Source organism: Choloepus didactylus, chromosome 5 (genome assembly GCF_015220235.1).
Source record: "Choloepus didactylus isolate mChoDid1 chromosome 5, mChoDid1.pri, whole genome shotgun sequence".
Lineage (NCBI taxonomy): Eukaryota > Metazoa > Chordata > Mammalia > Pilosa > Megalonychidae > Choloepus > Choloepus didactylus.
The window spans coordinates 40649027-40670598 of NC_051311.1; the positions used below are offsets into that span (position 1 = coordinate 40649027).

Below are 21572 nucleotides of genomic sequence, written 5' to 3' on the forward strand. Positions count from 1 at the left end.
CTGGTGATTTGGAATTTCGATTATCATAGATGATTGTTATCGGGATGACCAAACATAGGACGTATTTTAACAATGGAAAATAAAAAAAAATTTTTTTTTCAATGTAGTCACTTTTTATATAACATTAAGTGATAATTTGCTACTTTATGAAGACTGCTGTGATTGTGTGACACACCACCTTCAAAGACTTGTCACTGTTAGCACAGAGCCCAATCTGTGTAACTGACAGGATCTTAAAGATTTCAATGATGTCATGGTGGTCTTGATGGTAACACATGAGTTGAAATGATTCTTAGTCATTTATGCATTTTGGCAGGTGACAACTCTTTAAAGCTATGGTTTACAATTGTATAAATGTGTATTGTTTGCTAAAATCCTTTCCCTTATTATGATCTTTTGGTGTTAAGATCTCTGAAACTTAGGAATACCCACCTGGAACAGGTTAGGTCCTAGGTGTTTAGGTAAATGACTTTTTATTAATATGTTAAAGGTAAGAGACTTATTTTCTTTGCCAGTCAGTATGCTCTCAAAAGGGCAAAGGATGGGGCTTTTAAGTAATTTTTTGGGGGGATTTTTGTCTGGCGAACTTTTTGGAAATTTTGAGATGAAGGAAAAAGAAACTTCAGTTCACTCAAGCCCCCTTGGAGGAATAAATCTTCAAAATTTGAAGGAATCAAGTAGAAAACACAGAATACTTATTTTTGCCACCCATTAATCTCAAAATGCTATCAAAAGCCCAATTTTACATTATAATAAAGGTAAGAGTAATAATTATTTCTGACACTGTGCCTAGGTACTTTGCACACATTATCTCATTTAATCTTCATGATGGTTATAGTACTCCTTTTTGTTTCCAGGTGGGAAAGGTGAGCCTTAAGAATTGTCAGTGTGCTTGCTCTAATGATCTGATATGGGCCCAGAAGAGTATACTTGCTCAGACAGATTGAGGAATATTAGCACACATTTTTTATGTAGAACTTGAATTTCTCGTTATAAAGTTTGACATTAAATTTAAGACAAAAGTTCATTCAGAAGAATGTTTCCTAATTGAGTTTTGATTTAATTTTGTCAAATGGAGAGAAAAGTAATTAACATAAAAGATAGTTATTTTTGTGTGTTTATGTGAAATAGAATTGTGAGAACAAATCAGTATCAATATTGTAATAAAACAAGATTGTTTTCTAAACTTAATACTTCCACAGTGCCACATAGTTTGAGAAAAACATTTTCCTGAAATATTGGGTGTGGGGGGGAAGAAAATCCACAGTCTCAGGAATTCAATTTTTTTCGCGTAGAACGCTTATCAAGGTCACTTTTTTTTAATTGAGATTGTTCACATACTATACAATTATCTGAAGATTCAAAGTATACAATCATTTGCCCCCAGTACTGTCATACAGCTGTGTATCCATCACCACGTTTAATTTTTTTTCAATTTTTAGAACATTTTCATTACTCCAGAAAAGAAATAAAGACAAAAAAAGGAAACTCAAATCCTCCCATACCCCTAACCACCCCCCCTCCACTATTGATTCATAGTTTTGGTATAGTACATTTGCTACTGTTGATGAAAGAATGTTACAATACTACTAACTGTAGTATGTAGTTTGTAATAGGTATATATTTTTTTCCTAGATGCCCCTCTATTATTATCTTCTAGTTATAGTGTCATACATTTGTTCTAGTTCATGAGAGAGATTTCTAATATTTGTACAGTTAATCACGGACATTGTCCACCACAAGATTCACTGTTTTATACATTGCCCTCTTTTAACCTCCCACTTCCCTTCTGGTGACATACATGACTCTGAGATTCCCCTTTCCACCAGGTTAACGCAACATTCAGCACTGTTATTTAGTCTCACAATGTGCTACTGTCATGTCTGTCCATTTCCAAATGTTTAAGTTCAACCTAGTTGAACATTCTGCTCATAATAAGCAACCGCTGCCATTCTTTAGCCTCGTCCTATATCCTGGTAACTTACATGTCGTGTCTATGGGTTTACATATTATAATTAGTTCATATCAGTGAGACCCTGCAGTATTTGTCCCTATATGACTGACTTACTTCACTCAATATAGTGCTCTTAAGGTTTCTTCATCAACCCAATTTTAAGAGACAGCTTTGTTCACGCACCATACATTCCGTCCTGAGTAAACAATTGATGGTTCCCTGTATAGTCACATATTTATATATTCACCATCATCACCACTGTCTATATAAGGACATCTCCATTTCTTCCACAAAGAAGGAGGACGAGTCAAAGAACGTAGAGAGACAAAAAGAAAGAGTAAAAAAAATGACAGCTAGGAAGCAACAAAAGGAAAGATAGCATTAAACTAAAGTAGAATAAAGAGTTGGACAACATCACCAATGCCAACAGTCCCATACACCTCCCTTATGTCCCCCTCTTATATGCATTTAGCTTTGGTATATTGCCTTTGTTACATTAAAGGAAGCATAATATAATGTTTCTGTTAATTATAGCCTCTAGTTTGCATTCATTGTATTTTCCCCCCAATCCCACCCTATTTTTAACACCTTGCAAGGTTGACATTCATTTGTTCTCCCTCATGTAAAAACGTATTTGTACATTTTATCACAATTGTTGAGCATTCTAGGTTTCACTGAGTTATACAGTCCCAGTCTTTCTCTTTCCTTCTGGTGCCCCACATGCTCCTAACCTTCCTCTTTCAACCATACTCACAGTCATCTTTGTTTGGTTTACAGTGTGCTGTGCTACCATCACCCAAAATTGTGTTCCAAACCTCTCCCTCCTGTCTTTTCCTATCTGTCTGTAGTGCTCCCTTTAGTATTTCCTATAGTGCAGGTATCTTATTCACAAACTGTCATTGTCTGTTTGTCAGAGAATATTTTAAACTCTCCCTCATATTTGAAGGACGGTTTTGCTGGATATAGGATTCTTGGTTGGCGGTTTTTTTCTTTTGTTGTCTTAAATATATCACACCACTTCCTTCTTGCCTCCCTGGTTTCTGCTTAGAAATCCACACATAGTCTTATCAAGCTTCCTTTGTATCTGATGGATCCCTTTTCTCTTGCTGCTTTCAGGATTCTCTCTTTATCTCTGACATTTGATAATCTGATTATTAACTGTCTTGGCGCTTCTTGGATCTGTAATTTTATGTCTTTCATAAGAGATGGGAAATTTTCATTGATTAGTTTCTCTATTATTGCTTCTGCTCCTTTTCCCTTTACTTCTGGGATACTCATGACACATACATTCCTGCATTTCATTTTGTCCTTAAATTCCTGGAGATGTTGCTTATATTTTTCCATTCTTTTCTCTATCTGTTCTTTTGTGTGTAGGCTTTCAGGTGCCTTGTTCTCCAGTTCCCGAGTGTTTTCTTCTGCCTCTTGAGATCTGCTGTTATATGTCTCCATTGTGTCTTTCATCTCTTGTGTTGTGCCTTTCATTTCCGTAGCTTCTGCCAGTTGTTTTTTCAAACTTTTGATTTCTACTTTATGTACACCCAGTGTTTTCATTATACGCTTCATCTCTTTTACCATGCCTTCCCTAAACCTTTTGAACTGATTTAGCATTAGTTGTTTCAATTCCTGTATCTCATTTGAAGTGGAAGTTGGTTCCTTTGTCTGGGCCATAGCTTCGTTTTTCTTAGTGTAGATTGTAGTTTTCTGTTGTCTAGGCATCTGGTTTCCTTGGTTACTCCAATCAGGTTTCCCCAGACCGGAACTGGCTCAGGTCCCTGAAGGAGGAAATATTCAGCACCAGGTTTCCCTGAGAGTGTGTCTTAGAAGATTGATACACCCTGTGAGGCCTCAAGGTACTGTGCTTTTCCTAACCTGCCCAGCAGGTGGCACCTGTCAGCCTGTAGCTCCTGACTGGTGTAAGGAATTGTGGCCCCTTTCTCAGCTTAATTTGCTTCTGGTTTGATTGTTTTCCCCCAGGCCCTGGGGTCTTGTTCTGAATGGAAGGTAGGTAGTAGAGCTGGGCACCACCTCTTTCTCCTTAGGGAAGATACACCCCTAGGGAATTTTCATTTGCATTTAAATAGGCTCTTTGTCTCTCTGACTCTGCTGTCTCCACCCTTGTCTGGGTCAGAGCACTGGGAACTGAAAATGGCTGAGTTTTTCCACTGCAGAGAGCTGTGAACTGAAAATGGCTGAGGCTTTCTCCACTGAGCTGCTCAGGTTGAGAGAGAGAAAAAGCGACAGAATGCCCTCTTTCAGGGTCAGTCCATGGCTTCCAGTTACCCATTGGCCAGAGATAGCACCCGGTCCTCTGGGCTCCCCCTCCTGAGACAGAGACGTCCCCTGGCTTTTCAAGGTCAGTTGCCACTAAAAGCCTCTGTGAGCTTGTTGGGGATTTGCAGCTTGCATTGAGCAGTCCATGTTTGCCAATTAAAACCCCAGTTGGAGTTGGCCTGAGGTATATTTACTTGTTCAGACAGTGCTGCTCTCTATCTCAGGGAGGCTTTGCAGTTTATATTGCTGTGGGGGAAGGGGGCTCTCAGCTGGCATCCGCAGTTTCTACTTACAGATTCCATGCTGAGATCTCAGGCATTCCTCCTGATCCAGATTGGTGCACGATGTGTGGACAGTCATGGTTGTCCCCCAGCAGTTATTCCATATCATTTACTAGTTGTTACTGGTTATTAGTTGCGCTGGGGGGACTAAATAACTTCCACTACTCTCTATGCCGCCATCTTCTTCCGTCTCCTTGGTCATTTGTTTTTGAGCTACTATCTATGAGCTGATTTTCCTTCAAATGATTCCTCTTTTACCTACTCCTCTCCATTTTAAACCCATCTTCAATGACTTGTGGAAGCTGAAGATTTATACAATTTATGATAAGCTTTTTGGTGTTACCACAATATATAAAATTTTAGGGCTGAAAAGGACTTTAATGATCTCTTAGTCTAATCCCCTTAATTTCTAGGTGAGAATATATACCTACTTATTTATTTTTTGTTATGAGCATTTCCAGCTACATATCAATTTCTTTTATGTAGAGTCTGAAATAGTTCAGAAACAGGAAGTTAGAAGTTAACCTGCTTTGGAAAACTTTCCTAATAGATGGTAATCGCAATAGGCTTGGGAGAATTTCAGACTGCAGTGTTGATCTAAACACCTAAAGTCTGTAGCCTTCAACATTTGTTTTATTTAACTGCTTATTTTTATAAGCCAATCATACATAAGTGCTGACCATCAGTTTAAGTTCTCTGTAGCATGACAAATCAATGACAATTTTCAGTTCTTCAGTCAAGCATTACACTGTACTATCATCTGTACTCATAGAATTAAATACAGTCTTACAATGACTGATTTTATCTAGGTTATCTTCATAAAGAATGTCTAACAAAAGTTTATTTTCTGATCTAATGAAGTGACTCCTGTGGTTGCTGACTTCAGAAATATCAGTGAGCTAGCTCAGCAGTTGAATTGAGAGACCATTTCTTTAGTATAGTTTCCTTAATATGTGTTTTTAAGATAACTCTGAGCATCAAAAAATTTTTGTTTTTTTTAAATGCAATTTTACTGATACATTCACACACCATACATCCATCCAAAAAATTTTTAATACAAAATATGTCTTCTTCTTTTGAAATACTTATAACTTGAAGATTGTGACTAAAATGTTTTTAAAATTTCTCTCCTGCACTCTTAGGTTAATATTTTTAAGTAGTATCTAGCTTCAAAATGTCATTATCAATACATATAGACCAAGGGGTGTATACCTATTGCCATTATATGTGTCTGTTTTTCAAAAAATTGTTTCTTGGTGTCTTTCATTACTGTCTTAACAATAAAGAACTTTATCTTCTCGAAATCTTCATAAATTGGTAGTTTTAGTCTTTAATATGTTTGTTTCTCCAGTTTTAATGAAGAAACTGATTTAGGACTTACTTTTGGAGTTCTCATTAGTGTATTTCTTTTTGCACATTTGTCTGTTTCTTGCTAAAAAACAGAAGACGCTTTCTCCTTCATTGTTTCTTATCAAAAATTGTACTATTCATATTAAGATTGAGACCGAGACTTGCGCCAATAATTAATAGTCTGTCTTCTGGTCAAGTGATATAATTAGCTTAGTAGTTCAAAATTATACTGCATCTATGCATTTTTAGATTCTCTGAAAAATATGTTGGTCCTGTATACTGATAAAATGAATGAGAATTTTTGGTGTATATTTAAACATGGGACTTCTTCAGATACAGAATCAGCATCAGAAAAATGTCATGGTCCTCATATTCATGAAGAATAAAAAAAAATCTCGTATTTTAATATATATAGGTTTGTATAGCCTAGCATATTTGCAAATGAACGTTTTGGAGGGAATTTCATCAAAATAACAACATGTAATTTCATGTTGGCAATTTGTACTTACAATTTTTCTTGTAAGAAAAAAAACATTGTCTAGTTTACATGCAGATATTTGATTGCATTATTGTTGACTTGGTAATGCAATCCACTCAGTTAATTGTAAATAAGTTTATATTTATAATTTATATTTATATTTACATATTTATAAATTTATAATTTATATTTACAAAGAAAAAAGAATATGCCAGTGTCTGTGATATGTAATGTAGTGTTTTGTATTCAAATATACTCTTAGCTTTCAATATAGTAAGTAATATGTTTTGTTTCCTTTCTAAATTTCAGAGTTATAGGACCTATAAGTCTAGAGTCCCATAAACTTTTTGAGCAAATAGGGCATTTTTCTCATGTCTTATAGAAATAAATGGATGACTCTATCAAGTGTCTGTATTACTCTCCTTCTGAACATACCCATCAGTTCTTGGTTCCTGAAGAAACTGGTCTCAAGTTGCCCTTTGCTGTCATTTGCCTCTCTTAACCATACTTGTTATTTACTTGGGAGAATTTAGTTTTATGTTAACTCTGCCAGTCCTTTCTACCACATAACTTTTTTTAAGTAGCCACAGCTGTTGCTCTCTTGCTGGCTCCCTTTAGGCTGAAATAGAGGATTATAAAGGGGCACTTTTCTTTTGAAAAGAAACCAATAAAAGCATTTTATGCTTTTCTAAAATGTTTTTTAAAAAACAGAAAGGCCATTTATGATGTTTGAGTTTATTTATTTATTTTTTGTTTTCTAACTTGCTTTTTTTAATTCATTTTTATTGAGATATATTCACATACCATGCAGTCATACAAAGCGTACATTCAGTTCACAGTAGTACCTTTATATGGTTGTGCCTTCATCACCAAAATTAATTTTTGAACATTTTCATTATCACACACACAGAAATGATAAGGATAGATATTAAAGTGAAAAAGAACAATTAAAGTAAAAAAGAGCACTGGGTGCCTTTTTTTTTTTTTGCCCCCATTTTTCTACTCATTCATCCATACACTGGACAAAGGGGAGTATGGTCCATATGGCTTTCCCAATCACATTGTCACCCCTTACAAACTACATTTTTTTTATAATTGTCTTCAAGATTCAAGGGTTCTAGGTTTCAGTTTGATAGTTGTAGGTATTTACTGATTAGCTGTTCCAATTCGTTAGAACCTAAAAAGGGTTGTATAGATTGTGCGTACGAGTGCCCACCTGAGTGACCTCTTGGCTCCTTTTGGAATCTCTCAGCCACTGAAACTGATATCATTTCCTTTCACATCCCCTTGAGTTTATTTTAATATCTTAAGTTTAAAAAGTGATTTTTTTTAAAAAAGGCAAATATTTATATTTTGTAAAACTATTAAACTAGCAGAAATTGCCATTAATTTACTGCTTTTCTCCTGGAATACTGTGTAGACTTTGTTTTTAAAATTGTTAAATGGAGAGGTTTCGTTCCCAAAATGAAAAACCAATTTTTCAGTTATTTCAAAAACAAAACAAAACAAAAACAAAAGATGCTTGCCTAGTCTGGAATGTTAAAAATTAATTTATTCTCGGAAGAAATGAAAATTTCTTGCTCTAAAGCTTTTGCTACAATTTAGCTTGATAACCTGGATTGACTTAGTTTCACTGCTTAGGATTATATCTTCTCAAGATTATATAAAAAGATTTACTTGAGTAACATTTGGGGAGTGTTGGGCAGATTTCATGAGCCACCCTGATAACCGATGAGGCGGTTTTATACTTGCTAATGTGAGTATCTCTGAGGTTAATGAAACGCTTTTGTTTTATTTATCTCCAATTAAAAGGAGTTAATACATGATCATAGTAAAAATTCAAATGACAAAGAACTACATAAAACAGAAGGCAGAGGTCCCTATAGTCCAACCCTTCTGACTTTATTTTTTGCAAAATTCTTTTTTATAGTATTACAATGTGTAAATAATGATGATTTACTTATGTTTAGAAATTACTGCCCAGAAAAGACATTGCTGCCAGGTTGTCCTATCAATTTACCACCTCTTTAAAAATGTATAGTATTTGATACTAGGGACATATACCATATTTTATTGACCTATTTCTAATTGATGGACATTTACATCTGTATTTTTTACTTTAGTAAATAACACTGCTGTGAACATTCTTCATAGACATCTTTGCATTTTTTGAATACTTTTATAGGAAGAGTGCTTAGAAATAGAATTGCTAGGTCAAAAGATTATGCATATTTTAAATACATATTACCAAATTATTCCCCCCAGAAATTTTATATTTATACTAACATGAACTATTATGAAGGTGTCTGTTTACCTAGATTCCCAACACAAAATATTATTTGTCAGTCTGATAGGTAAAAGATTGTTACAATTTGCATTTCTTAAATTGTTCAGTGAGGTTGAGAATTTATATTGTTTGTTTATATTCCTTATATGAATTGGCTGTTATAGTCTTGAATCTTTTAAAAGTAGCCTTTTTCTTAGGATTTATAGATTTTTTGTTTATTATGAGTATTGCTTATCTGTGTACAGATATTCTTTCAACATTATAAAATTATCTACCCATCTTTCATATTAGTTCTCTTTTGAATATCTTTTTTTTTTTTTTCCTGGTCTTAACCACATCTGCTTTATTCATATCTCCAATTAAATCTGGGCTCTGTTTCAGTTTTTTTTTTTTTTTTTTTTTAACAGTTGCTGTATGCGTTAATACTGATATTCATATCGTCCAAGCTCTAGCTCTGAGTTTCAGGTGTAACACAGATACCCAATGTTCCAGAGACCAATCAGGTTATACATTAAGAGATCAACATCTCAGAGTTTGGAGATAGCCATTACAATTCAGGAATAGATTTGACTGCTGTAAGAGCTTACAATCTAGGGACCATTACAATAATCATTTCCCTGTTAGGCTGTGCTCTAAGATTCAATTCTGAGTTTACACATTATAGTTAGTCCATATTGGTGGGGCATTATAGTGTTTGCCTTGGTTTTTGGCATACTTCACTCAATATGCTGTCTACAGGATCCATTCACCTTGTTGCGTGTCTCACAGCTTCAGTCCTCGTAGTTGCTCAATATTCCATTGTAAGCATTCACCACAGTTCACCATTCTGTTCCTCAGTCAGTGTACCCTTAGGCCACCTCCACCCATTGCAAATCATGAATACTGCCTCCATAAACACCAGTGTGTAAGTGTCCATTCATGTCTCTGCTCTCAGATCTTCCAAATACATACCCCATAATGAGGTTGTAGGACCTTATGGTCCCACGTACTTAGTGTCTTGTGGAGCCACCACAGTGACCTCCAGAAAGATTGCACCATTCTGCCTCCTCATCAACAGTAAATAGATACATCCCTCTCTCCATGTTTTCTCCAGCACTTTTACTTCTATTTGTATTTTTTTCATACAATCTTTTAGAGATATATTCACATAACATACAACCATCCACAGTGTACAATCAGTTGTTCATGGCATGATCTCATAGTTGTACATTTATCACCACAGTCAGCACTTGAACATATTATTGTGAAAAAGTGTTTTTTTTTTTTTTTTTTTTGGTGAATAATAAAAAAGATAATAAAAATGTCATATAATACAATATATTAGTAAGGACAAAAAACAATACCACTACCAAGAATCCCATAGCCCTCCCTTATATCCCCCTCTCATATACATTTAGCTTTGGTATATTGCCTTTGTTACATTTAATGGAAGCATATTGGAATGTTACTGTTGACCATAGACTCCAGGTTGCTTTGATTATGTTTTTTCCCAAGTATCATCCGGTTTTTAACACTCTGCATGGTTGACATTCATTTGTTCTCCCATGTGTGAGAACATTTTTATATTTGAACATTTAGCAACAGTCATTGGCCACTCCAGTTTTTGCCAAGTTATACAGTCCCAGTCTTCATCATCTATCTTTACCTCTGGTGTCGTACATTCCTCTATCCCACCTCTTTCAGCTTTACTCACAGACATCTTTTTGCCATGTACTTACAATGTTGTGCTACCATTACACAGTATTATGCTATTTCTGGCTCTGGAAACAAAAGGGCAAATACTGGATGGTCTCATTAATATGAAATAACACTAATGAGCAAACTTGGAGAGTTAAAAGCTGATAACACAGGCTACCAGGAGATAGAAAGAGGGTAGAGATCAGGCATTTGATGCAGGAGGACTACAGAAACGTTCAGCAGGATTGACTGTGTAGATTGAATATCATTTTTAACCCATCAGAAATTACATTTGATGTAGTGAGTTGGGGATTTGTTTTTTCGCTTTTCTATTTAGCTTTCCCATTGATTCAGCGCTATGTATTGAATAAATGGTGAACAGGTGGGAGGCAGCCCTCACACCAGTTTTTCCTATTCATTTTTAACTGCTACCTCTACTTTTCTGCAGTATTAAATCCCATATCCATTCATTTAAGCAAAATTTCAGAACAATTTTGCTGCCACAATTTATGGAAATCATTTTTGTTTTCTTTATTTCAGTGACAGAAATGATCTTTCCACATACACAGAACTTTTAAAAAATACTCTTAACAATTATTGCATATTTGTAATGTTGAAAATACAACTTCCACAACTGTGCCATAGGCAGGGCTATCCAGATTATTGCAATGTACAAAGCAGTGGCATGGAGTTAATGTTTTAAATTAGGACAATACAGGACAGTTTTTGAACTAAGTAGATACTTAAGTTTGCATTTACATGGCTCTGGTTACCTGCCTCGTCCTGTTTTGAATGTCTTGTCATTGTACCAATTTATGTCCTGTGACTATTAGTTCTGCTTCTGATTTCCAGTGTTTTAGCAAAACTGCAGATAGGACAGGAAGGAGTGATTTCCCCTAACAAGCCCCCTTCATACCTGACTACTTTGGATTTCCCTGTTTAATCCTAGTTTTATGTATCTATGATCATTTTCACTGAGTGCCAGGTTTCTGAAGCTAGGATTCAGGGAAACACTTTAAGGGTCTAAACTTCCTGAAATTGTATTCCAAATGGTTTATGTTCTGTGTTAAATGTTATATATGTCTATTTTTTTTTTCCTGGGAAGAAGTATAACAACTCACTGATACTTAAAGCATAACATCTTATGAACTCAGAAGCAATAGCCTTATTGTTACAAGGTAGAGGTTCTTCCCCCAATCTGAAATGGTTCTGTAAAATAAATATTTTACAAAAATTGAAAGAATTTACAATCAATCTGGTATGAACCATTGTTTTTCATTCCTTAGCTCCAACACCGTTGATTGGCTGCTTTCAGTAGATGCATTTAATGTGTGTCAAGGTCTTGTCAGGATTTTTTTCTTCCCATTTTTATTTGTGACCTCTGATTTGAGTCCCTCATTTTCTTCAAGAATATGTCATTTAATTTCCGTCTCTCCTTTTGCATTCTAAACCTGGTTATGAACTCACTTTGTATTATTGAGCTTCTCTTAAGCTTCTCTTAAATACCAGGCTTGGTATTTACCACATTCCAGTTTTTAGTTCAGTACTTCCTTCACATAAAACTAGTCTGAATTTATAAATTTATGCACTATCATTTTCACCAGAAGGGCTAGCTAATTTTAAACTTGGGTGTATTACCTTTTCTTTAACAAAATCCTGAAGAATATAGATAGTTTCAGAACTCATCCTCAGTTTTCTCTAGAGTTAGGTGGCAATTGATGCCTTCTCCTGACTTTTTTCTCTAGGGTGATGACCCTCCCCTACTTTAGATATGGAAACTTTCCGTATTGTTTTTACTTGAAGAAATTAAAGGGCGTTAGACAATATGAACAGTTCATTGTGTCTTCAAGCATGAAATAAATGGGCCATCCAGTATCCAAGAATATTTTTTTACTTGGCTAACTGACTGGATTTTCCCCCCAAATATAAGGAAGTTGGACTTAACCCTTCTGATATTAAAGATTATTCAGAGGCAGGATGGCTATGGCCATTGTCCTTTGGGATGTCCCTCTGTAAAATGGGGAGTCATACCTAAATCATAGTGTAGTTGTGAATTTTAAAGAAGTTAATGTGTGTAAGATCTCTAGCACAGTGATTGGCACATAGTAGGGTGTGTTAATTTCTTTCCCTTCCCTGCAGGCCATTCACCTGCTCTTCCCTCTACGATTTTCCATAACACAGTTTTTACTTGGAACCAGCCTTCTGCCAAGAATCTCAGTTTGGTTGTGTACTCCTACAACTACTATTTTTGGCTTGACTTCCCTCTCCAGCTCCCAGTGGTCCAGCCACACAGTCGCCTATTGTACCAGCTGGTTGATGTAAGTCTATCCATCCTTAGAGGAACCTAGTTACTTACCAGTAAGCTATGTTTCTCTGAAAATGTAGCATCCTTGATCTTATTATAGTTTTTTTTCCTTTCTTTACCATTGATGATAATCATCTATATGACTTTTCCTTGTGCGATCCTCAAGTTGGAACTAGAATTAGAATTTAATTTGTTTGTATAGGTCTCCTAGTGAGTTCATGAGTCCAGGACACATGACTCTTTCTGATCAGGTCAGGTAAAATGCTGTGGAGACCCATGAGGTTAAAATTCGTTTCAGAACTCTTGAGTGATGTGAAGCTTAATTTATATAGGCTGTCAAGGATGATACCTTTTCAAAGAAAAAAAAAGTTACTAGTAAGTAACTGGGATTTGTGAGTTATTTTCCTGTAAGTCAATAAATTATTAAGAATTCCCAAACTTGTTTTACAAACAAATGCTTTTGCATTTGAATATTATTTCATAAATGAAAGGAATATGGTTATTAGTTAAAGTTTATAGTTAAGGAATGGTATGGGTTTCTAGAGATACTACAAAGACAGTGAAGTAGGGATAGACCTTCAGTTTCCTAAATAGATACTCTCTTAGTTTTAAAGAGATATTTAAGTTGAAGTCTCCATTAGCGGAAGATCAGAGGAAATACAGTCTATTCATTCCAGAAACATTTTTCGAGTGCCTACTCTTCGAGACACTGTGCTGAGTATTGGGATACATAGTTAAAACCACACTTGGTCTCAGCTGCTTTTGCCCTCAAAGAGCTTATTTCCTGCCCCTTGGTGACTCTTGTATGACTCAAAATTGAGATGATACGGTAATGGGATCCTGACAGAGGTATATGGGATTGGAAGTAGTATTTAGTGCTACAGCCTTTGCCTTCTTATTTTCTGTGCTTCTGTAAGTTTTCTGTCCATGGGAAAAATCAGCTGACTCATTCAGTATATTCAGAGCATTTTGTACATTGCTACAGCAAAATATAGATGAAGAAAAACCAACATTTCTCCTTTTTAGTGGTTGAAAACAGTATCTAACTTCACTTGTCATCATGGATTTAGGTGTTATTTGCAGGTAAATAAGCCAGTGTTGGAGAACCCTCCCACTTTTTTGTAAGCTTTAAAGGCAGTCAATCTTCAGAACTTAAGCCACAGAATTAATTTGGCCCCACCAAATTTAAAACAAAAACAAGAACTTTTTTATTGAGAAATGACCATTTTATATTTAAAATCACTAATGTTTATATAATTCTTGATTCATTAATTACAACAACCTCTTCCCCAAATTTACCCAGTTAAGTAGGAAGAAGGAAAGAAGACTTGGTAGTAGGAATAATAGGTGGAATTTGGGAGAGGTGATGCTCCTAGAACATTTCCTATTTGTCTATTGTGCTACAGTTTTACCCTATCAGCATTTCAAGGACAAGGAATATAGGTCAGGAATTAAGGTCTTGGTTGCTGGAGTCAGACTTGATCTTAGGTTTGAATCCTGGCTTTGTATTTACTACCTTTCTGACTACACAAGTTGTTTAACTTCTCCTGAGCCTTGGTCTCATTTGTGAAGCTGTGGTGCTAAAAATACTTGTAAGGTTGTGATGAGGAATAATTTAGATAATGTATATAAATTACTTAGCACAGTGCCTGCCACATAGTACGTGCTCAATAAATGTTAACTGGTGTTATTAATGGATTATTAATGAATGGGTGGATGGAGGATTGTAGCAGAGGTTAAACAAAAGAAAAGGGAAAGATTGCAGGTGCTAGAGTATTAGTAAATGTTCACAGCCTTTTTATTTACTTGAGGTATGGGCTTTATAGTATTATATTTTATTTTGCCTTTTTGGAAATCACTGTCACAGTTCTTCCTAACAATTGAATCTTTTAACTTTTCCTTCCACTAAGGAAGGAATTACTTTTTGTGCTAGAATGACTGTGACTATTGCAATATTATCCCAGAAACCTGATGAAATGCTGAGGGCCAGTTGTGACCTGTATGTGAAAGATTTACATTCTGATTTATCCAAACTGAATTCTGATATTTTTAAGATATCTAAAATAAAAAACATTTAATAATATGTGTGTGTATATATATATATAATTGTTTTGTTTCATTTTACTACTTCAATGCTACTTCTTTTTGCACTATGAATTATGAGTATATGTTTAGGGTATTTCTGAGAAAGCTCTGGAGGCCTGATACTTGGAGGCGATGATACTCTTTAGGAAAATCTGGATTCCTAGACAGGAAGGAAAGAGCTTTGGTTACAATTTGGGCACAGTGTTTTAACTGTATTTTGTAGAACCAAAGATGCAAAATTTTCAACATTTTAATATCTGAAACTGGAATCTTCATCTCAGAATTGCTGATAGAAAATGACTCATAGTTGAATTGGCAGCAATTTTTTTTGGTTTCACAGATATAATGGTGTGCCTTGAAATTGAAGTCATTGTGGATTGGATGAAATATGGTATTTCAAGGGACTATATATACTAAATTATAAGATTCTGGTATAGAGGCAATATGTGTAGTGGGTAAGAGCAGAGGCTCCAGAGTTAGACTTGCTAGATTTAAATTCTGGCCCTAGCTAATGTACGACCTTGGGCAAGTTACTTACCTTTACTTTGCTTTAGTTTTCTCATTTATAAAATGGGGCTAAGAATAGTACACATATTACAGTGTTGTAATGAAGAGTAAACATAGCACAGTCCCTAGCATGTAGGAAGCACTTAATAATATTAGCTGCTATTATTACTAATTTAGAGAGTGTAGTTTTGCAGAATTGATTTGAATCCATTTTGTGATTGAAACTCAAGATATATTACCTTTATAATTGTATATATCATCTGATGATATCAGCAAATCACACTTGGTTTTAAAAGGGGGGAATCAAGTTTATATAAGATCAGGCTTAAGTTGTATATTATGTGGTTGAGATGTAAGTGAAATTTAGTAATGCTAGGAAATTTATAGTGAAAGTGTGGAGCAGTGAATCAGATTGTTGAGGCCAACAAAATAAAAATTTTTTCTTGTTGATATTAGCAAACATGGGGAGGGTTGGAGAGTTTTGAAAAATTGCAAAATCTGAAGAATTTTTTTTACCCCAAATAAATAAAAAGAGAGAATCTTTTTTGATTTTGATGAACTTTACTGACGTAGGTAAAGAAATTTCCTTTTCAAAATCATTAAGTAGGAGCATTTCTTGATAATATGATGGCTGTAGCTTGAGGTTGTCCTTTTATTCTTAAGAGTCAATTTTATTTTTTCTGTTTTAGTGTTCGGTGACCAGTGACTTGGATTTTCCAACACAAGTAATTCCATTAAAGACTCTGAATGCCGTTGCCTCAGTACCTATAATGTATTCTTGGTCTCCCCTACAGCAGAATTTTATGGTATGTAAATAATGTATCTCCTGCTTATTTGATATGTAAAACTTAATTTAAATAGAAAGGCATAGGTAATTTTCTTTTTTTGTCACGTTAAATCAAGATAATATAAGTAAAAATAAGCTATCAAAAATGGCAGCACTTGAAGTGTGTTTTTTTTTTTAAATTGATAACAGGTGCTTTTTTTTTTTTTTAAAAGCCTTTACAGTGCTTCCTTGTCCTTTTAGATAAGTTAAAATATTCTCCAGTAAAATGTGTTGCAAAATACCATACCTGGGACTAAAAACATATTTAAAAGGTGAGCTTATAGAAGAGGTCAGTCTGTATCCTACAATATCAGTCTTAGAGTTTTTTGTAATTTAAAACAGTATTAGGTGTATGTTGTTAAGTGATAATGTTCTCTTTGAAATATTTCAGGGCTCATAAAAAGCAAGCATATTTCCAACAGTAACCCAATAAGTTTTGTAATAAAATGCTACTATTTCTTTAATCTTTTAAACATTAAAAAAATTCGTTATTCTTATATAATTCTTGATTTAATTCTTCAGGATAAGGGAGGGTTGAACAAAAGAAATTGAGAATTTCAGTATGAACTGATTTGTATTTTTAGATAAAAATATAGTTTACTTGTTTGATATACAAAATGGGAAGAGTTAAAAGATTGACAGAATTCCTTGGTGAACCTACTTTAGAAAATTGCTTACTAGATTTTTCTAGTATTTGTTTGTAATGTCTTTAGAAACTTTTCTCTTGTAGTTTTTATAGTGGCAGGTTAAAAGTAAACCTCAGCAACTCTTCCGCATTTGTACACATTTGTGTGTTTAAGTCTAACTGTTCAAAAATATTTAATTTGCGAATCATATTGCAGGAGCCCAAGGGAGGCTTCGTATTTTCGGGGCCCGAAATTCATAAAGGATATAGTGTTTAAAGTTGTCAGTGAATATTGTAAATGAATCATCCGTAGGTTTTGCTGGTCACTGATCAAAGCAAATTAGGCAGATTTTTTTATTATGGCTAGGATGTTTTGAGGAGCAAAGATTACATGGATAGGATTGGGAAGATAAAATAGCTGATTGTTGCTTAATTTTGCTTACATCCAAAGAAATTAAATCTCCTGATAAATGGGATTAATGCAAGTGAGATGAGATGAAAATGGGACTTTTCAGTATGTAAGCTTGAATCTGAATAGGTCAGTACATTAAAATCTAAGTTTTCATTTTATACCCCATATTCTCTTCTTTCAATTTCTCTTTTCCCTGTTTGCCTAAGGTACTATTATCTTTATGAAGTTTGCAGTTGTTCTAGACCTGTTATGTAGGGTCATTTAACTTTTTTTTTTTTTTTTTTTTTAATTTTCTTTTTTTTTTCACATTTCCTATTTGCTGCTGTTTGACATTCTCAGATTTGTTTTTCATGGTATCTTCCCATTGTATTCTTTCCTGTTAATCATGGTTATGGTTCTAGTCCTAGCCTAAACTGTCTCACACTTTAAATATCTGCTGTATTCTCCAGTAAATCTTAGCTAATTGTTAACCAGTATCCTCTTCAGTGTCCTCTTAAGACTTAGCTGTATTCTTACTTTAGTTTCATTAAAATGTAATTCAGAACCCTCCAGTCTTGTACATTTTTTCTCATTTTTATTCTTCATTGAAAATTCTCTTCCTCCTTTGAAAGAATCCCTGTATTCTTCACTCCATTCTCTGAACTTTTTGATTGGCTCCTTCCCTACTAAGTTATAATTCTCTCACTATTGTCTTCCAAACCTCTTCTATTATCTTTGCTATCATTATCCAACTTTGATATGTATCTTGTTCATCTAAGGATTGAAATATTTCATGTTAGTGTAGAATATTCTTATTTTACATGTAAGCTTTTAACCCTTTTGGTGTAAACTAACGGATCTTCGATACTCTATTTAACATCCCTACAACTTGATTATATTGAATGTCTCTTAATGACTATCAGATAAAGTTTAGAAATCATTGTGCTGGGTTTCTTTTTTTTTTTTTTTTTGTATGGATATTTATGGTTGTTTGATAAACCCTGCTTCATCAGTTCTGAGGCACATTTCCCTACTTTTTAACATCTGAAGTGGGCAAGTGTCTTAAACTGACGTATGAAAGCATAATTTAAAGCCTACTGTTCTTTTTTATAGGTATATGATATAATGGTAAGTTTTAAATGATCGAGGACATCTTGGATTAGTAAAAGTACAATATGTTTCCCTAAAATTTTTTCATATGAAGAGTTTCCTCAGATGATATGGTTACTGGTGAGAGGGTCCTTTTTATTTTATTTTATTTTTTTATAGCCTTTAGAGTATTCTATTTTAGATCTGGAGAGTTCTTCAGAACTAAAATACAATAATTTAAAAAAAATAGATATCCCATATTGAGTTTTTAATCTTTTAATACTTAAGCCTGCTTTTATAATTTTTTTTATTCGAGAAGTTATAGGTTCACAGAACAATCATGCAGAGAGTACAGAGTTCCCTTATTATCCCCCAACACCCCAGTTTTCCCTTTATTTACATCTTGCATTAGTGTGATACCTTTGTTACAACTGATGATGCAGTATTATATTATTAATTAAGGTCCGTAGTTTATATCAAGTTTTACTCTTTGTGGTGTTCGGTTGTATTCTGGTAACATATACAACCTAAAAGTAATCATTTTAGCCACTTTCAAGTATACAATTCAGTGATGTTAATTATATTCACTATGTTGTGTTACCATCACCACCATCCATTACAAAACTTTTCCACCACCCCAAACAGAAACTGCTAATTGAGCATTTATTCTACATTCCCCATCCCCATCCTTGCCCCTGGTAATATGTATTCTGTTTTCTGACCTTGAGTTTAGGATAAGCCTGCTTTTTAAATAGATATTTTTACTTTTAGGTGGAAGATGAAACTGTTTTGCATAACATTCCTTATATGGGGGATGAAGTTTTAGATCAGGATGGGACTTTCATTGAAGAACTAATAAAAAATTATGATGGAAAAGTACATGGGGATAGAGGTGAGCCATATGTTTATTCTCTTGGAAAAAGGGGCCAAAGAATCGAAACACTTTGGTTTATTTAAGCCTAGGGCATGAAAGAAAAAAGTTGGTCATTTTTTTGTCACATGAATGACAGGCATTTTAAAAAAATACTTGATAATTATTCATAATTGGTTATAACAAATTATATGTCAATAACATGTAAATGAAATAGAAGTTGTTTGAGTGAATGTGGTTTTTAAGATTCATTGGTGGTAATAATTTTTTTAAAGTGGATATCCCACAATGATTAGGATTAGCCCTGAAAGTTAATATGTAAGCTGACTAGGGCTTTGCTTATGTGGCATAGACTCCAGAAGACCCTACTGCTGAAGAGATCCTATTCCTAGTATCTTACCCACCAGGCTACTGCAGTACCTGAAATTAGAATCATAGCTTTGGTTTTTTTTATTTTCTCCAGAAGGCCCCATTAAAGTGTCTGGAAGGAGGGTATTTGTAACATCATCATCATATTATCATAGTGGAAAACAAGGTCCTGAAGTAATCAGTTAATGAATAGATAGATACGTTATTTGGGATGGGAGACTAAGGTTAAAGGAGTGGGCACTGAGCACCTTTTGGGAGGAGGGATGATTGAAGAGAACATGTTAGGTTGCAGATTGAAGATAAAATCCCTTTCCTAACTTTGCCTAAGGTCAGTCCTGAAATGGTGAAATGATCTTCTGCCTACTTCTATTTTAATAATGTTAGAGAGCTGAACAATAGGCTGTGGCTATTCCAAATTAGAAAAGGCATACATATGTTTTTATTACCACTTTGTCCTGTATATTGCTTATATTTCTATTGATGAATTTCAGAATGTGGGTTCATAAATGATGAAATTTTTGTGGAGTTGGTAAATGCTCTTGGTCAATACAATGATGATGATGATGATGATGATGATGGAGATGATCCTGATGAAAGAGAAGAAAAACAAAAAGATCTAGAGGATAACCGAGATGGTATGTCTGTTTATTAGGTTTTTGTGTATGCATCACAGCATTCTTTAAAAAATAATAGCTTAAAAGAACTCCATTCTTTTTTCTGTTGTTTAATATCACATCAACAGTAGTGTATTTAAAATTATTATATTATTTGTAAGATTTCATCGTCCACATGAGCTTCTTCGTTTCTTTTGGCTAGCAAGAGAATGTAATCTGTTTGTTTCTTGGGCTTCACATCATTATAATGTATAAAATAGATTGAACACTGACTATGCACAAGCAGTGTGCTAATCACTTGATATTTATTAGCTCATTTAATCTTCTTGAAGGCTCCGTGAAGTAGATATTATTATTAGAACCATTTTACTGTTGAGGAGATGGATAGAGAGAAGTTAGGTAACTTAAGATTATACTGTTGGTAAGAACAGCACTCTGATGGTAACCCACATCTGACTAAGTTCAGAGCCCATATTTTTAAACTTTTCTGTCTCCCTAATAATAGATATATGACTTAACAGAAAAATCACTGATCCCAAGACAGAGTCAATAGTTGGTGTGTTCTAGATGGCAAAACCCATTATTAAGACAACAAAGAAGAGTTTGGTAAAAATATAGCAATTCCAAAGAAGCATAGTTTTTAATAATGATAGGGGCACTTAGTGATCATCTAGTTCAGTTGCTTCATTTTACAGATGAGAAAACAGACTGAAGTGGTTAAGTGATGACTAAGCAAAGGTCACAAAAGCAGTTGGTGGCAGAGGTGGGATTAGACCCTTCATTTTATGCCTCCCTGTGCTTTTAAAACTTTCCACATTTGAAGTTGAATTTTTTGTTTGTCTGAACTGCAAGTATTCCGTAAATCCATGTAAAATATGTTAGAAGTCAGCAAAACACAAAGCTAATGATTTCTCTGAAAATTAGCTTTGGTATAGAGATACAGTGTGTGTGGAGAAAATGAAAGACTGAGAACCTGTTGATTTTCACCGTTCTTTTCCCTTTCATATTTTCCTATTTAGATAAAGAAAGCCGTCCACCTCGGAGATTTCCTTCTGATAAAATTTTTGAAGCCATTTCCTCAATGTTTCCAGATAAGGGCACAGCAGAAGAACTAAAGGAAAAGTAAGATTTGTTCTTTTCAGACAATCTTGCATTTATGGTATGTAACTCACCGTTTTGCTTTATTAGAAATGGAACTAATGTAGCTGATTTATTTATTTACAATGTGTACAAGATATCTGGAAAAGTATCTGAAGAAGTATGTTTCCTTGGTAATCTGTACCACACATTTGTGGTAGATGGGATAAATTGTGTGTGTGTGTGTTTGTGTATGTAGTATTTCTCTGGACACTGGTAGAAATTTTAGTCTGATGTTTAATTAAAATTACTATTTACCATGATATACCTGAATCACATCAGTGAATTTGATTCTTTATGTATCATGCATAATATCTAATTCTTTTTATTTAAACTTTGGTGTGGCTGACTACATTTTTTTTTAAAAGAGCAGTTTTATAGAGAGAAATTCACATACTATCTAAAGTGTAAAATCATTGTCTTCTAGTATATTCACAGAGTTGTACATACATCAC

At 34.3% G+C, this 21572-nt stretch overlaps 1 protein-coding gene across 5 annotated transcripts in view; it reads left to right on the forward strand.

Annotated features, from left to right (window-relative positions):
- The window catches only part of EZH2 (enhancer of zeste 2 polycomb repressive complex 2 subunit), a 121798-nt gene that overhangs the window by 74764 nt on the left and 25462 nt on the right, over positions 1 to 21572 (forward strand). For 3 of the 5 annotated variants that reach the window (XM_037835921.1, XM_037835923.1, XM_037835924.1), the window contains exons 5-8: positions 15885 to 16001; positions 18898 to 19018; positions 19858 to 20001; positions 21000 to 21102. In XM_037835921.1, the coding sequence (XP_037691849.1) occupies positions 15885 to 16001; positions 18898 to 19018; positions 19858 to 20001; positions 21000 to 21102 (485 nt within the window). Of the gene's footprint in view, positions 1 to 12437; positions 12617 to 15884; positions 16002 to 18897; positions 19019 to 19857; positions 20002 to 20999; positions 21103 to 21572 lie in introns of all 5 variants that reach the window. The other 2 variants (XM_037835922.1, XM_037835925.1) reach the window with 1 other exon arrangement.